This window comes from Mucor velutinosus (assembly GCF_035048745.1).
Source record: "Mucor velutinosus strain NIH1002 chromosome Unknown tig00001561, whole genome shotgun sequence".
In the NCBI taxonomy this organism is placed as follows: Eukaryota; Fungi; Mucoromycota; class Mucoromycetes; order Mucorales; family Mucoraceae; genus Mucor; species Mucor velutinosus.
This window is the reverse complement of record NW_027041903.1, coordinates 900,229-918,395: the sequence shown is the minus strand read 5'-3', so window position 1 is coordinate 918,395 and position 18,167 is coordinate 900,229. Positions and strand designations below refer to the sequence as shown.

The window sequence follows — 18,167 nt, the reverse complement described above, 5'->3', positions numbered from 1 at the left end:
ATTAAAAATGCACACAAAAAGTGTATTGTTCTAAACATTGCCAATAAAATATTTTGATATTCAATAACAATTTCGTTTTATTACCGCTATCAGATGCACTCAATAAATGACATCTAATATCTACTATCTCTGGAATACGTTCTGGATCCACTACGTCTAGTATCCTCTCTGGATCTGGATCTGGACCTAGATCTGTATCTATCTCTTCTCTTATAATCCGGACTAGCGCTTCTTTTGCGGCTGTATCTATCTCGAGACAGACTTTTATCATCATCACGGTGTCGACTGTGACTCCTGCGACGACGCTCGTAATCATCCACATCGTCTCGGTCGTCTCTACGATAGCTTTTTCTCGAAGGGCTCCTTGATCTGCTTCTATAGCGTCGTCTACTTGAGCTGCGATCTCTGCTGCGATCACGGGAGTAATATCTGTCATCTCTGTCTCTGTCATTACGACGGGTGGATGTCTTTCTCTTTTCCATGTCGTAATCCTTTAGCTTTTTCTCGAGATCTCTAGCAATAGGTACAGGGATACGAGGCAGCATGGTGTTTTGAAACTTTTGTTCTGTAATCAACATGCGACACAGCTTGCCAATCGTGATCTTGGTAGGGTTGACACCGCCACTGATGGTGATTTCCTCTTCGTCTTCTAAATAATACTGAAACCAATCCCAGAGTTGAGCTGGTGCACAGACGTATCTCAAGTACAAGAATCCAATGGCACGAATATAACTAATGCATAGCGTTCCCGTCAGCGTGTTGATATTGAAATCGAATTGGCATACTTACGGTGAATCGACATGGTCAATCATGTTTTCGATTTGCTTGATAGTCAATCGTAATGTCCACATTTTGAACAAACAGCAATAGGCAGTTGAGGGTTGTGTGCCTTTAACAAAGGGAGCTAGGAGTGGCAATAAAGGTTAGTTTCTATCTGCACCACGCATAGTTGCGATTGACGTACTACTCACATAATACATAGACTATGTCAAACGAAAAAAAGAGAAACAGAGCGTCAATAAAGCCCATTTACACACGGCATTGCTACTTACCTTCATTGTAGATCTCATCCACAATTTCATGAAAGGTCTTTTTGTTACTAGATAGATCATCAATATACGCGCTACTATTACACAATCACTCCAAATTGCACTTACTATAAAGATCGAAAGTAGGGCGAAGACAAGATGTTTTGATAAATGATGGCATTCAAGTTCATGGTCGTCTCATTTCCCCATGTTTCAAGCACATTGTTGGCTTTCTTGTTGCTCATATTTGCTTGATGTAATGTCTGGAGAGAAAGAAGGAAAAAAGAAATCCTCCTCCCCACTTCAATGTATCTAATCTGACAAGCAGGCTACTGGACATTTTTCAACTACCGGTGTTATAAAAAGCAGTGTGAACTAGGGTTCATGCACTAGTTTGCTTCTCTTCCTTCATTCCATTAGTTAATATCATGGAGGAGTTTCTGACCTGGGCAAAGAGCCAAGGCATTGATTCAACAGCTACCATCAAGAAGACGCCACACGCAGGCTATGGATTGTTTGCCACTCAAGATTCATGCAACACTCCCGTTCACATTCCATTCAAAGCACTGTTATCGTCTCAAAAAGCCATCCAGGTAGAGCCATTTGCTGCAGCCCTTAAAACTCTATACAACACAGACAATTTGGAACAAGTGTCGCATACACACGAAAAACAAGTACTGTGCTTGTTTCTCATCTACTGCCAATTCTTTGATAAAGCGACTGCATGGAAGCCTTACATGGACATTCTACCGAGCATGGATTTCTTCAAGGAGAACCACTTGCTGTTCAACCTTCACTATCTGCAGGGAACCAGTCTAGAGAAATCTACCCGGGCCAAGCTCAACAAGTTAAAACGCGAGCTAGAAGCAATCAATCAAGCCGAAAGTAGCTGGCTATCCAAGATCGATATTGACATGTACAAATGGGCAGACTGCATCTTCTGGTCTCGTGTAGTAGGCATTGGTGGTGCTTTTGAAGAGAATGATACAGCTCACACGTCAAACATGGTCATGATTCCTTACTTTGATTTCGCCAACCACTCGGTCGATAGACCCAACATGCGATGGCAACCCACTTCTGATGGCGGCATTGATCTCGTTACGTACCCAGACATGGTCAAAAAAGGGGATGAATTGCTCTTGTCGTATGGATCCAAGCCAAACCAGGAGCTATTGTTTTTGCATAGTTTTTGTGCTGAAAACAACCCCAATGCTTCATGCTTTACATTGCCCGTTGCTCCCTTCTTGCATCCTGAGGCGGATCTTTTGAACATGCCTAAAATACGCTGGCTGCAGCAATCCGGTGTCAAACCTACATTGACGCTATCCCAATCAAGCAAGGATGCTGATTTAATGGACATTGGCTGGTCGCATGAATCCATCCAGCTCATGTATTTAGTGGTCATGGATGAAGACAATGGTTTGCGTTTTGGTTTGGATGAGCAAGAGAATGTTGAACTATACATACAAGATCAGAAAGTGACAACACTAGATACCTTGCAGCAGATGACAAACGACATGAACCTTTTGCCAGTGATACAACTCAGAGTCATCATGCTGTTGATAGACGCTCTTCAGCATCAGTACTCTGTGAATACAGAGCATGCCCTGGTAGATGACACACCGATTGGAAAACAGGCACTGATATACCGAAATGAAGAAAAATCACTATTGGAATCAGCATTGCAAACACTCACCAAGCTGTCGGATAAATTAATGCAGAACCCCACAGTTGTCAAGTACCTCAAAAACGCTCAATAAGTATCGAATAAAGAAAATTAGCCTCTGTGCAAAAGTCTATCATCAAGTTGCTGATTATTATAATTGGATTTGCATTTTTGATCTGGATATGGTAAGTGTGACAAGAGACGAAAGTGATTATATATGAAAAAAAAAAGTAATATATAGAAAAAGGTGGGCTTTGCTGATATAATAAGGAAGAGAGAGAGAGAGAGAGAGAGAGAGAGAGAGAGAGAGAGAGAGAGAGAGAGAGAGAGAGAGAGATAGGCAGAGGAGATATATAAGAAAGATTAAGAGATAATATACGGGGAATGTTTAAAGTTGAAAGAGATAAGCTGGTATTGTAACTTTTATCGACATTGCCATAGTTTGATGGTTTGATCTACACTGCCTGTTGCTACGACTGGACTTGTATGGCAATAAGCTATACATGTAACAAAGTGAGAGTGCGCATCCAAGGTTTTCGTGCATCTGCCTGTCTTTAGGTCCCAAATTTTGATAGTTTTGTCGTCTGATGCACTGAGCAGGTATTTGCCGTTGGGATGAACAACGAGTCCTCTAATCCAATTATCATGGCCGACCATTGTGTGCAATAACTGTCCATTTGTAGTCCATAACTTGATGGTTTTATCTCGAGATCCTGTAATCACATACTGGCCTGGTAACTGATCCTTTGACTTATTCTAATACGCAAAAAAAAAAGACAGAAAGAAAGAAGAGTCATCAGTACATGTCCCTGAAGTGTTTGATCCATATTGCAAACAACATACCTCATCTCCAATGAGTTCTTGAATGTATGGGTATGAAACGATGGGTGCAAAGATGGCGCATTCAAGAACATGCTCATGGCCCCTAAACTCCATTTTTGCCTCTCCTGATTGAATATCCCAAAGTCTAGCAGTCTAGCAGTACTGAATTTTAGTATAAATGCGATCAACCTTCAATTTGCAACCTACTTGATCGTTTGATGCTGTTAACAAGTATTTGCCGTCTTCGCTGGGTGAGACTGATCTGACCCAATCCAAATGTCCACTCAATGTCTTTATACAATACCTAAACACCCAGCATAAGGATCTCCATTTGCTTGACTTGTGTAAACCCACTTACCCTGATGAGGCATCCCAAAGTTTGATGGTTTTATCACGTGAGGATGAGATGATGGTATCGCCCGAAGGCAAGTAATCAACTGAAGATACACTGTGATCATGACCGTATAGAGTTTTGACACACTTGTAATCATTATTAACGTCCCATACTTTAATTGTGAGATCAGCTGAACAGGATACTAAAAACATGAAATGTAAATAAACCGAGTAAATAAGCGCAATCCAATATTTACCCAAAAAGTTTCCCTTTGGATCAAATGCCACATCTTGCACTGCTTTCGTATGCCCCTTTAACGTGCGTTCAAATTCACCAGTTTCATAATCCCAAATCTTGATGGTTGTGTCCTCTGAAGATGAAGCTAATATCTGATAGATTGGATGAAAAACCACACGAGTAATAGGACTCCTATGACCTGTCATGCTCTGCTTTTCAGGGGGACGAGGGATCCAATCGACAGAACTTGTTTGTTTCCTGATAGGTGCATTATTGATTTCTTCTTGCATTTGTGCTGATTTCGTCTCTAATTCCATAATCTACTTGACTGTATAAGAAGCTTACGTTTCGCAGCTTGAAGAGTGTGCGTATGCTATACCTTTTTTTGCAACCGTATGACAGAAGTCCATTTTTTCTCTAGTAGACCTGAATACTTTTGCTTGGGGTCAGAAGTGAAATCTTCATTATGTGTTTCAGATTTCAAGCTGTTGAACGATTCTGTAAAGCCACTGGCGCTTAAATAGTCTAAAATAGCCTTATGTCTAGTGATAAAAAGAAGCAGGGTTAGAGATGTTTGACATGTGGAAACAAAGGGGTTGAAATGAAAAAAGGGGAACGGGGCAAGAGTAAACCACCACCAAGATGAGTCAACCCGTACAAAAAAAATCAACATGTAACGTGAATAGCAACTTACAGCTCGTCTTTCTGGCGGTCAGAAAGAATACTAGTCATAATGATAGGATGAAATTAAGGAAAGAAGGGTTTAAGAGAGAGAAAGAGAAAGAAAGAAGAATAAAGGTAACCAAGAGAAAAAAGAATTTTTCCCTGATATTTGTGTGTTGTATACGGGTGTGTGTACAATTCACAATAATATGACGCACTTTAAATAGAAAAGTACTTGATTTACCTATATTACGGAAACAATCAACGGAATTGAGCCGAGATAGTCTGTTCATGGTATGAAACGAAAGTTTGTATCTGGAAGAGCTCTGACTCCCATCACTTTGTCCATAGCGTGCATTGCTAGTTTGTACACTAACTTGTGGATTGCTTCCATCATTTTGTCCCCACTGCGCCATGAATACGACCTTGTTGCAAATACACAAATGTTGGATGTGAAACCAATCATTGATTGTGCTACTTCAGGTCCAAATGAATGAATCAAACATAGATCCATTCCATGCAGTCAGTCAATCAGTCAGTCAGTCAGTCATTGCCATGAGAGAGCGGTACTGATGTATAAGCTTCATCATAAGAGAGGGCTTGCCTGGAGTGGTTCAGCCATGTGCTTGTTTCAGTGGCGGATAGCTCTAATGAGACGTTACATTGATATTAAGTTGACATTTCTGGCGGCTCAAGTGAATTTTGAGATGGCTTGACAAGATATTAAATATACATTATTGATTTCAATCAAGATGCAACTGATTCGCGTTATACTCTCATGTAGACAATGTGCATTCAAGGACAGTGTAGGCTGGCATTTGAAGCAAGATGGTCCAGACTTTGACTTTAAGCTTAAGAATTGTACGGCACTTCCTTTATTTGCAACCACACGTTTACTAGTAGCAAAAGTACCGTGCCTTCATCGATTGTGTTGCCAGTGCAGCTAACCTACACTTATCCTGTAGAGACCCTCCATAAGCAACTTCTTGCCGGGATCTGGCTTTCTGTGGTGTCTTGTGCCTTCATTGACGAGAACAACTCACATATGACTACAATGCAAACCACTATTGCCTCTCACTACTCAAAAATATACAATCCACAGCACAATCTGAAAGCATTTGTGCCTTGATTTCTCGCGTTAGAAGCCGTTTTAGATCGTCAGAATAGCACCAAACAATTGCTCTCGTCTGGCAGTTACTTCCTGATACCTTTGCTCATCTTTTTGGGGACCAAAAAAAAATGGGCAGAAATCGACCAAAAAGCATGAGGTACTTTTTTTTTTTTTTTTTTTTTTTTAAATTGTTTTTATTGATTGCTCCGTGTAAGTAGGTCCCTAGGGCACTACCAAGAGGCGGGCGCAATTGATATGATATTCAATTGTATTTATGATAAAGCGATAGATGACAGGAACAGATGATAGATGGCAATTGTGATTAGAGAATTACAATTGCTTGTGAATTTCAGTTTGGGCATGTAGTTGAAGGAGCTCGTTCTTGATCTGCTGGACCACATCGATCCATATAAATGGAGTCGAGTGAAAGATCATACGAACTTGAGCTCGCCAAATGTTGCCAAGTGTTACCAGTACGACCATGTGAGCAGTGATGTATGATTTGGAGACATACTTGATGTTTTCAAAGTCAAGAGAGGAACAGGCTTGGATAATATCACCAATCGAAACGGTTGGCCACAAGAATTCAAAGATGATAGCTTTCCAGATGGATGCCTTACTGGAACAGAGGAAAAGCAAATGTACAGCATTTTCTTCGTTACCACAGATCGGGCAGAGAGGTGACTCAGCTATCTCAAAGTAGTGTAGCAGGCGTTTGGTCGGGATGGTGTGGGTGAGGAAGCGATAGATGACATTACGGTGGACAAGGTTCAGTGACAGAGACCAGAAGAAATTCCAGTTGGACCTGGCGATGCTGGAGGTGTGAGCCTCGATGCATGCTGTGCGGAATGTTCTGGTTGAAATCTGTCGAGTGAGTCCTTGCTGGCTGTTGAAGTCATAGGAGTCAATGAACGGTTCGAAGTAGCATGAGGTACCCCTCATGGTTTCCATCGAAAATCAAACGATCGCGTTTTTGACCTTGATAATAAAGAATTTTACTATGGTATATATTGAACCAAAATGTTTCTATTGATCTAACGTAACATCTGAAATTTTCTTTGTGGGACTTTTGATATGTAAAATTTCGACTTTTTGGCCAGAAACCTCATTTCATATTTTCATAATTCGCTCAGTAAATTTATTCAATACATTTACCTTACTTGGTACCATTGGATGCGTCTTGAAAAGTACTTTGAGATTGTATTAGGAAGCAATTTTTTTTGTAGGGGAAACGAGCTCCAGGTTTTTATTTAAAGTCCTTTAAATGTCATACTGAGGGATAGAAAAGACTGTTGGTGGACCCAATGTCTGCAATGAAGGGGAATAAGATATTTTTGTACTAAGTTGGGAAAGTAATCTACTACTAATAAGGTGCGACTCCTAGGGCCAGTACAGTCTTGCGGAAATCATCAAAATATAGATCATGGATAAGAGTACAAAACACCAAACGAGGACATCAGTACTACGTCAAAAAATCAAACAACTTGCGTTCACCAGGATTTGAACCGGGGATCCTCCCGTTGGCATACGGGAGTTCTACCACTTCGCCCTACCACCAGGGACTGTATTAGGAAGCAAAGGATGATCTTCACAACTTATATAGTCGAATCTTATAAAATAATTGAATCAAGTCGAAGAAAGACGCTTTCTGTCCAATCTTGAACAGAAATAATGTTCTGGATTGGAATCAATTTTGGCGGCTGGTGCGGCCGGCTGGCAGACTCAATGCCCTCCTTTCCATCAGGAAGGCAATACAGTAATAGATACTTTTGAAGCGTATGGAAAGTAGGCGGCAGATCATATAGCATTATCGTTAGCTATGCTGCTCTTTTTGAATCTATATTTGGTAACGCCAGTCTATCAAAATACTTGTTAGATCAATTTCTTTCCTTTTTGAGGCTTTGACAGTGTTTAGGGACCATAAATTTATTATGTTATGATATTATATACAGGCAAAATCTCTTGACGTTAAATTATATGTATATGACTAAATTATGTACAGGCTTTAAAATACATTGGTCATAGCAATCAATGGACAGTACAAGCTTTGAAACAAGATGCAATCATAAAAGAGCATAATATTGAAGCTAATGACAAGACGTGGTTGTTTTTTTTATTAATGTGTATTTGAGTTTATGAGATCACCATACTTGATGGATTAAAATATTTCAGATTTTTGAGGCTATTTTGACTTGTATAGATAGAGGTAGCAGAGATATAAGAACGACTTGGCCTTGTATAGATGTCAGGCATTAATTGTCTTGATAATTGATTGAGTAAGAGGAAGCACAGATGAGAGTAGGGCTTGACCTTGTATAGATGTAGAGATGGTATATTTGAACAGTCTTGTCATTTTAGGAGCTTGTAGGAGGCACAGAGAACTTGGCTTGATAGCATTTGGAGAGGACAGCTTGCTTTAAATGAGATAGAACATGAGATGGCAGAGGTAACTAGATAAAGATGAGATGAGTACACAAGTACTGTGGCATGAGTGCGTAACAAACCATTTGGGCAAAGAAAATTGACCATCAATAAAAGGAACCAACACTATATAAACAGGTACCAAGGTGTAAACTTGCTTCACCTATCACAAGATTATCGACACGCTCAAGACACCTTTATCTCGGATCATAGGGCTGAACCCAATTCTCGTCGGCAATAAAGCCTGTGGTCATCCCGTAGCATGACCAAAGGATTTGTCCTGCAGTCTACTCATGATTATGAAGCTGTGATCCTACTCAGTCCCTACAAAAAAGTAGTTTTTCGGCACTATGTAATCAATAGGTTAGTCAACATGGCTCATACGTCCAACAAGATAATAACTTACTCGCACAGTTCACCAAGGTCTGCATGTATCAAAGATAGTGTGGCCTTTTTCTAGCATGGACCAAAAGACGTAGAGAGGACCATGGATTTGTAAGGCATTGTATGTAGCAGTAGTAGAGGCCAATAGACAGTAGAGTATTTGAATTACTTGACCATATGTAGAGAGAGAGAGAGCCCAAATGTCTTGTAGAGAGTTTGTATGTATAGAGTATTTTGCTTGTTGTAGAGAGATGAGATGAAGAAGAAGAGGGAAAAGCTGTTGAAAAAAATCCCTATTTATATCCTTCTCATCGACTTTCATGTGAGTCTAGTATCCTTGCCACACTCAAATTCGTTTCCTTTTACTTTTCTCCACGATATGCTACTTTGAGCGCGTGAAAGTAGTACCATTTTGACGTTTGGCACTTGCTCTATTTGATCCGCTTCGTCCGAGGCTTTCAACTGTTTTCTGTCTCGAGTTATGTCCATTTTGCTACTTCAAAAAGCCCTTTTTCCACCTTCACATGAAACGAGTTCCCCCATCTCTTCCTAGATGCAATTAACAGAAAACTTCTCACGGGCTCAGCCTCATCAAAAAGTAAACAAAAAATGTCATTTGACACTGAAACAAATGCAGCTGGTTGCTTGATTAAGTAATCTTTCTCTACCTCCCCTTAATTTCTCTCTCTAAAATTACAGTTCTCGATCCTTCTCTCTTTTTGTTTACATCAGTCATAAACTGTCCATCTAATCAGACAATACGAGTGTTAAGGTTGGCTTACTTGCCGTTTACATCACATCGGAGCCAGCATAACTGATTCTGGACCAAGAAACAAGTGTACACCTCGGAAAACAAGCGTGCCATATAAATATTACTGCGGCAATCTCCATGGAATGGAACATAATGGATTGTTTTCGAACCAGTGCAAGTCATCTTGTTTCCAACTATCATGGTTGCTGTCAATGATGTCAATCAAGTGTTTGCGCTACTAGATATCATCAATATGCCCACATTTACATAGTGAGTTGGTCATTCTTGTGTATCATTCCTGCAACCTGTTTTTAGTTCTTATGCCAAGAGCATGCATCTCATAAAGAGTCAACACGTTTCATATCATTTTTTTTAGGGATCGTCCTCTTTTAGAAGGTATTCGGATCATGCAAGATCAAAATAATTCATTTGCTAAGCAAAATTGAGCTTTAAAAAAATCACATGTAAAGTAAACAAAAGGACATGAATTCAAGAGAGATAAGCAAGTAAATGGCCAATTTGTGGTCAAAGAGAGGATATTTTACTAGAAGGTATGTACATCATTAGAAAGCAAATTGCTCGAGGAATTCAATGGTACTATTTTCAGGGTTCTAAGTAAAGTACACATTGCGAAATTCATCAAACAAGGCCGTGGGATTTCCAAAAGAAGGAGGTTTCTGAATTAAACTTCACCTGCAATATCATTTTTATCTGTGTGCTATTCTATTTCTTTGGATCATGTCACGCTCCTCTTACGTCACCAGACTGTCCTTTTTGGGTCTCACGTTGGGTACGCTATCCATTTGAGAAGGAGTCTCGCTTTCTCGTATAATCGTTTCTGTGGGTATCATTGCCGTTATATTATAGGGCTTTGAGCAATCAAGGAGAGTCTTCTTTTAGCCAGCCAAAACGGATTACAATCCCGCTCGACTTTCTGTCATGATTCGTTAATTTTGGATCCTTTTGCGATTTGATCGACTTATTTTAGAAGATTCGACTATGAAAGTTGTTGTGATCATCCTTTACAGCCTTAAGAGTCCCTGGTGGTAGGGCGAAGTGGTAGAACTCCCGTATGCCAACGGGAGGATCCCCGGTTCAAATCCTGGTGAACGCAAGTTGTTTGATTTTTTGACGTAGTACTGATGTCCTCGTTTGGTGTTTTGTACTCTTATCCATGATCTATATTTTGATGATTTCCGCAAGACTGTACTGGCCCTAGGTGTCGCACCTTATTAGTAGTAGATTACTTTCCCAACTTAGTTCAAAAATATCTTATTCCCCTTCATTGCAGACATTGGGTCCACCAACAGTCTTTTCTATCCCTCAGTATGACATTTAAAGGACTTTAAATTAAAACCTGGAGCTCGTCTCCCCTACAAAAAAAAAATTACAGCCTTAAAATATCTAGAAGAACTTTTCAACGCGCATCCAACAGTGTTGGGTATAATAGATACTAGCCGATCTATCTCGCTACGCTCGATGACGGCGTCGCCCTGCGGGCTTTCACCGAAGACATTTCAAATCAGAAGAGATAGTAAAACTCTGCTATAAAAGTGCATTTTAAACAATGACTATATTAGGCATGAAGCTTGATTTAAACGTCAGAAATTTGGAGGTACAAATCAATATTTTTTATGAAGCATTTACGTTATATTATTATAAGACTTCTTGTTTACTACATCCTCCGTCCGAGTTGCATTTTCTGGCGGCAGAACTGTGATACTATTCGCGGATGCTGCTCTTGAGATGGCGACACAGAGCTGGCCATGCGTAAACACAGGACTTTTATGAGACCTACAGCGATTTTTTTGAGAGGTTATCATTGCAAAAGACACCTATATAGGGAAAAACTCGCAAAACAACCAAATAAAAAAGGATTCAAGCTAATCGATTGTTCTTACAAATTCATGATCCCCAATCAATCAGCATCGCAATCATCATTGCCATCAACAGAAAGGCCTTTGGTCAGCCAGCAGCAATGCCGCCGCCAAAATTGATTCACACTCAGATTATTTTTTTCTGTTCAAGATTGGACAGATTTTGTCTTTTTTCGACTTCTTTCATCTATTTTATGACATTCGACTATATAATCTGTAATGATCATCCTACGCTTCCTAATACACTCTTGGAGTACTTTTCAAGGCGCTTCCAACGATGCCAAGTAAAATAGATGTTTTGACTGAATTTAATGAGCAATTCCAAAAAATCTGAAATAAGGTTTTTGGCCAAAATGTCGAAATTTTGCATATAAAGACCTCATAAAAATGGTTTCAAAAGTTGCTTTGGGTTGAGAGAAACATTTTGATTTATTATGTACCATAGTAAAAGTCTTCATTTTCAAGGTGAAAGATGTGATCGTTTGATTTTCGATGAAAACCATGAGGTATCCCTCATGCTTTTTGGTCAATTTTTGACCATGTTTTTTGGGTCTTTAAAAAATTGAGCAAAGGTGCCAGGAAATTACTACTACTCAAGCACAATTGTTTGGCATTATTCCGGTGGCTCAAAAAGGTCTACATGTCGAGATATAAAGGCTAGAAAGTTGTCAAATTTGGCTGTATTTTTGCTTTATGGCTTTTATTTACACTTCATGAATCACATTTCTGGTAGCTGAAGTCTTCTGGAAGGGCAATTCTGCAGCTGGTGCAACTTTTAATTTGAACAGGAGGCATATTGATTTTGGTAAGACTTATTCATGCAAATTTTGATACATTATGTTGCTGGTAATAAGCTTATTAACAATTGAAATAAAAACTTGAAATTGCTGCTTACTACTATATACTATGGTTTTGCATATTCTCTTCGCTACAATCAAGCCCTCATATAGATCAATGTTTACCAAGTGTTGGATTAGACGCCTGATTACCATGGCCTTGCACTTTTGATTTGCTACCGTAAAACCTCCCCTATATCTCAATGCTACCTAATGTTGGATTAGATTCTTTACACCTTTGCTTCGCTAAGATAAACCTTCCCTATAAATCAATGTCATCAAGTGTTGAATTAGATGCATTGTTATGTTCTTGGTGGAGGGGCTAAGCCCCCTCCCCCAAACCCCCTCCCCATTGCCGGCTTCGCCGGTGGTTATGCCCTCGTTTGTTCTGGCTTTTAATACTATTAAATTTTAAAAGGATATGATTGGCTTGTCTACTTTTTTTGAATGTTTTACAGTATATATATTAGACTAGCCGATCTATCTCGCTACGCTCGATGACGGCGTCGCCCTGCGGGCTTTGGCCGATTACAATAAAACTGGTTAAATCAATAGTTATAAAGGGTAAAAAAAAATATATAGTTATATTAGGTAGTATCTGAAAATAGAACTTCAGGATACACCACATTTTCTGTGTGTTTCATATTTTCGGGTAATAAAATGGTCATGCCATTGGCAGATGTTGCTCTTGACATGGCAACATAGAGTTGACCATGAGTAAATACGGGACTCCTGAGGTCCACGGCAACTTTTCTGAGAGATTGACCCTGCGACTTGTTGATGGTCATTGCGAAAGATACTTTAACCGGGAATTGCTTTCTGGTCAAAATGAATGGCAATGTGCCAGGCAATGTAGACAAAGTAAAGCGAGGAATCAACTCGACTGCACCTGACCCTCCGAGGATTTTCACCTTGAGGACATACTGTCCAATTTGCTGAATGATCAGCCTTGTACCATTGCACAAACCTCTTTCAGGGTTGAGGTTTCTCAAGAGCATTACAGGAAGACCTACTTTCAACTCCAAAACTGCTGGCGGCAGCCCTGAAGGCGAAAGGGTTTGCAAATACTCTGAGGGATAGGCTTGGGTCTCAGTGTTGGTCAGATCAAATTGCACCGTGTCAGCAGAGTACAAAGTGACCTTTTTCCCAATCACGTTCTCCATCACCTTGCTGTTAATAGCATCAACGTTGACGTTCTTTGAACAGAGAATAGCTCTTTCCTTGAAGAAATCACTATTTTGCAGAGGACACTGCAGAACATGCTGAGGATAGATATCTTCAATGAACTGATCAAGATCAGTCATCTGCCTCAAAAAAGAGGGCAAAGCAATGCTGCCAATCATGGATGGTTTATACGACATTTTTCCTATCCAATCTGCAAATTGCCTATCTGTGTCATTGGAGTTGGCAAGTCTCATATTCTCAGTCAGGCTCAGCTTTTGTAATTTGGGCCATAATCTTGACGATTTCAGTGAGGCATTGACGATTTCAGGACGGCCACCTTGCCTAACAACAGGTGGAATTTGAGCAAAATCACCGCCAAGAACAACAGGAATACCACCAAAGGTAACTTCATCACCACGACTACAAATATCACGAAGTGTTCGATCAAAAGCTTCAAAGCAATATCGATGCTGCATTGGCACTTCATCCCAAATTATCAATGCTGTCTCTCGAATGAGATCAGCAAGGTCATCGTTCTTCTTGATCGCACACACAGACTGCTCGTGGATGTTGAGTGGAATGGCAAAGCGAGAGTGTGACGTACGCCCACCAGGAAGTAGCAAAGCAGCAATGCCAGAGGAGGCAACACAGAGAACAATTTTTCCTTGGCTTCTATAAAAGTGACAAAGAGTATTGTAAATGAAGGTTTTGCCAGTGCCAGCTGGACCTTGCAAAAAGAAATGTGAGCTGTTGGCGTTGCTGTTGATGGAGGAGGTGATGGTCTCAAATATGTGCTTCTGGGTAGCGTTCATTTGAGCATACTTTTGCTGATACGAAAAGGCTTCTTGATCTTGGAGATATGACATTTCATCGAGTATCAATGAATTGCGTTGTATGCCAGTCATTCTGCTTATCAAGCCATTCCAGTTGAAGAGAGGCAAAGGCAAATTGAACTGACCTAGAGATCTGCCTTGTGCACCAAGAGATGTTTGCAACAGATATAAGCCGTAATCAAGACTTCGCGTTCCATGGTAAAATTCAGCGTCAGGTTGCACGCTGAGCAGCAGCGAATACCCTTTTTGCACGATTGCATGCTCAAGGTCATCACAGAAACTTTCACAGAATTGATTCCAAATCTGAACAGGCGATACCAATGAGTTGAACATGAGCGCAGAGACAAACATTGAACGCATTGCGTAGCCAGAGGCAAAGGTAGCAGCTTCTTCAAAGGCTCTGGTCCATTCTCCATCATCTTCGATCAAATGCAGCATCATACAGGCCTCACGAAAGGTGGCATACTCGTGATTATTGACAGTTCTCAGATGAGAAAACGACGTGGCTCCTCTGACAACTGTGAGCAGCAGACGCAGATAATACCTCTCGCCGGCAGCAGGGCTACAGTAGTAAATGCGGCCGATAGACATGGTATCGGTTCGTCTTGCTTCCCACCTTTTTGGCTTCTTTTCTTTCCAAGTCATATGCTCTGGGAATTGCTGGTAAAGCAATGGTTGAAAACCAGGTTTGTTTTGATTCACGGCATTATAATGAAAGTAACCCATGAGCGTGGTATGACTCTCTCTCAGGACATTATCAATTCTTGATTGAGGCCAGGAAGGATCAAAATATACAGGCTGCTCATTTTCAAGATGAATAGCAAGTGTAGTGACAGGTGGGCTTTCCTCATGCATTGGGAACTCTTTCAACCTCCAGACGGCTTCACACGGGCTGATATAACGGCCATTCAGATATTTGGCACATTCATCATTCTGATACATTGCTGCAGTACCAGCTGTTGCAGTTGTTGTCGCGGTAGTCGTGGTTTTCAGAGTAGTCTGATCAGAACCTTTGTATATATACTTGTTGACGTATTTGATAGCCTGGACACTGGCGCATACTTCCACGTTGATATGAGCGTTGTATCTCTTTGATAGGAATGGATTATACGCTACCACCCATTCATTTGTCATATGAAAGTCGTGGTACACGTTCTGATCATCTTTGATGCGTACTACATGAGAGCGGCCATCCATTCTTCTACGATAGAGTGGATACCCATCATCAGGGACTATGGTTGCTGGCTGATAAGGCTTTGGGAACTTTTTTGAGCAGACGTCGTTACCGAAAGCATCCTTCACCATACAGGGATATTTCTTGTTATAACCACCACATGGACCATGCATCATGTTGCGGGTGACAATTGCATGTAGTTCAGGGTCTTGATGAACGTCAGGAATTTCTGTGGAAATAATCTGGTCGATCCTCTCTGCCATATCAAACCGGTCATTTTGGTTATCCAAGAACAACAGCATATGACTATGCGGGAGGCCGCGCTTCTGGTATTCGATTGTTCTCACAATCCCTTTATAAGCACCAAAGATTTTCTTTTGCTTCAGGTCTTTGAGTAATGCGTCGTGCTTCCGGTTGAATACTTCAGCAACCAAATCTGGGCGATCAGCAGCACTTTGGCCAGGCAACAACTCATCTTGGATCTCCCTCCAGTTTGGGTTTGCAGTAAACGTTATGAATAACGTTGGCTTACCAAAGAATCTAGAAATAGCCATTGCGTTTTGGTACAGCTCTGCCATAAACCGGGGACCACCAGTGAAACTGCTTGGCAAAATAAACGTTCTACCCACCGTTTCAAGATCTGTATCAGAAGCACTGATAGCATCAGCAAGACCTTTGTAGACATCAGCACGGAGAGTCGTTTGATTAGCCTTGATCCAGTTTAACTTGGTTTGTTCACAAACAGCCCAAGCATCGATCAGGTATTGCTGGAATAGACGTCTCGAGAGGAACAGGATTTTGGATTCACCATTCCTGACATGCAATCTAAATATATAGAAGGCACGCTGGGTAAGCCTGCCTGTTGCTCGACGTTGTCCCTCTTCTTGCGCTTCTTCATTGTCAACATCCATGGCATCAACAGTTGAAGCAGGCAATTGCAAACGAAGGCCCCAATGCCACCCATATTCACCTCTGGGAAAAAGCAAAACGTAATGGAGAGGCATGTAGGCAGCATGCGTTTCGTTGATCCTTCTAAAGAGTCCTCTGGAACTGGTGGAGGTGCTATTTCGATAGGTAGTCAGGATGTCTCTGAAACTTGAATCAGCATATTTATTGGGGATAATAGCTGCAATCTCGTTGACAGTTGGCAAGTTCTGAGTACGCCTATCTTCACCGACAACCAATTCCAGTCTCATTTGAGGATTGAGTCGAATATACGCATCCTCGCTGACATGATCTTGGGCTTGTCGTTCTTCCTCTGCACTCAGAATCTCGTGGGCATGCTTGTAGATACGTACAAATGGATTACCACAATGAACCGGGTCATTAATCATTTCACTTAATGCTTCAATGATTGAATCATCTAAATGCTGATTTTTGGGGTTAGCAGATCGACATGCAGCAGCATACTCGGGATCGTACATGTACAATTAATTGTACTTTGGAGCATTACCAAAATTCAAGGGTGCTTGCATGTGGTACAATTCACCATGGGCACTTACTGGAGTAACTCCACCTCTTCTCTCCTCCTCTCCTTCTCTCTGAGCCCCTGCTGGCGTAGCAGTGGTACCGAATGAAGTAAAAGCAAACAAAGTATTGTATTGCCTTATATGCTTCAAGAAATGGGATGAGCGTGGATGGCTTCCGTTGATTAGGCTATTCAAGGGCTCAGGCGGATCTTGCAATAAGGGCAATATGGCCTTTCCTTTTTTGCAGCAAGAGTAGAAGAGATTGTTGCTTTTGGATTGACCGGTAGTTCTTGCTGCGTCCCAATGCAATGCGCCACAACCATCACATACAACGTCCATTCTTCCCAGATAATGAGGTTGCATTCTTCCAAGTTCTGATATGAAAGCGGCAGGTGCTCTAAGTGCTCTAGGTGGCCTTAATGCAGCTCTCTGTCTGGCGTAGTTTCGGGCACGTTCCTGAAACAAATATATATATATATATATAAGGTTCGTTCGAATGTTTGTTTTTCATTTCTTTTCTATTTACTCGACATGAATCACATTTTCGAAAATTGTAATCTTCAGGTAGAGCAACTCTACAGGTTACACAGTTTCTAGCTTGAACAGGAGGCATTTGATTTTAACAAAAAGATATTTCATACACTTTATGCAAATTGTGATGCTTGATGTTCTTGGTGGAGGGGCTAAGCCCCCTCCCCCAAACCTCCTCCCCATTGCCGGCTTCGCCGGTGGTTATGCCCACGTTTGTTCTGGCTTTTAATACTATTAAATTTTAAAAGGATATGATTGGCTTGTCTATTTTTTTTTCATAGTTTTCCAGTATATATATTTTAGATTAGATAGATTTAGATTTTGATTGAACTTATTGAGCAATTTACAAAATTATGAAATGACGTTTTTGGCGAAAATGTTGAAATTTTACATATCAAAATCCCAAAAAGGTAGTTTCAGGGGTTACATTAGATCGATAGAAACTTTTTGATTTAATATCAGAACATAATAAATGTTCAGTCCTTAGACACTTTGCAACCCTAATATAGAACCTGAGTTTCAAGGCATCTATCAGACCTGGCTCATATGAGAATAATGATTTTACAATCAATCAACAAAAACCACTGTTATTTCTACCCTCTTTCCTCTGCTCAATGCTACCAACGTTTTATTTGAACGACGGCTCGGAGCCTCAGAGATTTCACTACTTACTGCAGACATTTTATGCAGCCCATGAATCGTCAATGTCCAGACTAACGTTATTAAATATAGAATGCAATAAAATATCATTATGAACGATATAGAAGGCAATAAAAATATCATCATAAACAACAGTGCTATGACCTGCCACCTACTTTCTATACGCTTCAAGGGCATTTACTACTGTATTGCCTTATGAAAAGGGC

The 18,167-nt window shown here is 40.6% G+C and overlaps 5 protein-coding genes across 5 annotated transcripts; 1 reads left to right on the top strand and 4 right to left on the bottom strand.

Annotated features, from left to right (window-relative positions):
- Positions 1-113: 113 nt before the first annotated feature.
- ATC70_008447 (uncharacterized protein) lies at positions 114-1,273 on the bottom strand (the record flags this gene model as incomplete). The annotated part of the gene is made up of 5 exons (XM_064827696.1): positions 114-732; positions 790-904; positions 972-983; positions 1,053-1,099; positions 1,158-1,273. 5 exons carry the CDS (start codon positions 1,271-1,273, stop codon positions 114-116), a joined length of 909 nt encoding a protein of 302 aa, XP_064686980.1.
- A 183-nt stretch (positions 1,274-1,456) lies between these two features.
- ATC70_008446 (uncharacterized protein) lies at positions 1,457-2,788 on the top strand (the record flags this gene model as incomplete). The annotated part of the gene is made up of 1 exon (XM_064827695.1): positions 1,457-2,788. One exon carries the CDS (start codon positions 1,457-1,459, stop codon positions 2,786-2,788), a length of 1,332 nt encoding a protein of 443 aa, XP_064686979.1.
- Positions 2,789-3,117: 329 nt separating this feature from the next.
- Positions 3,118-4,819, bottom strand: ATC70_008445 (uncharacterized protein; the record flags this gene model as incomplete). Its single annotated transcript, XM_064827694.1, has 7 exons — positions 3,118-3,450; positions 3,538-3,669; positions 3,724-3,820; positions 3,875-4,052; positions 4,107-4,407; positions 4,467-4,629; positions 4,782-4,819. The coding sequence occupies 7 exons, from the start codon at positions 4,817-4,819 to the stop codon at positions 3,118-3,120; spliced, it is 1,242 nt and encodes a 413-aa protein (XP_064686978.1).
- A 1,372-nt stretch (positions 4,820-6,191) lies between these two features.
- On the bottom strand, positions 6,192-6,803 carry ATC70_008444 (uncharacterized protein; the record flags this gene model as incomplete). Its single annotated transcript, XM_064827693.1, has 1 exon — positions 6,192-6,803. One exon carries the CDS (start codon positions 6,801-6,803, stop codon positions 6,192-6,194), a length of 612 nt encoding a protein of 203 aa, XP_064686977.1.
- Positions 6,804-12,717: 5,914 nt separating this feature from the next.
- Positions 12,718-16,725, bottom strand: ATC70_008443 (uncharacterized protein; the record flags this gene model as incomplete). Its single annotated transcript, XM_064827692.1, has 1 exon — positions 12,718-16,725. The coding sequence occupies one exon, from the start codon at positions 16,723-16,725 to the stop codon at positions 12,718-12,720; it is 4,008 nt and encodes a 1,335-aa protein (XP_064686976.1).
- Positions 16,726-18,167: the final 1,442 nt, after the last annotated feature.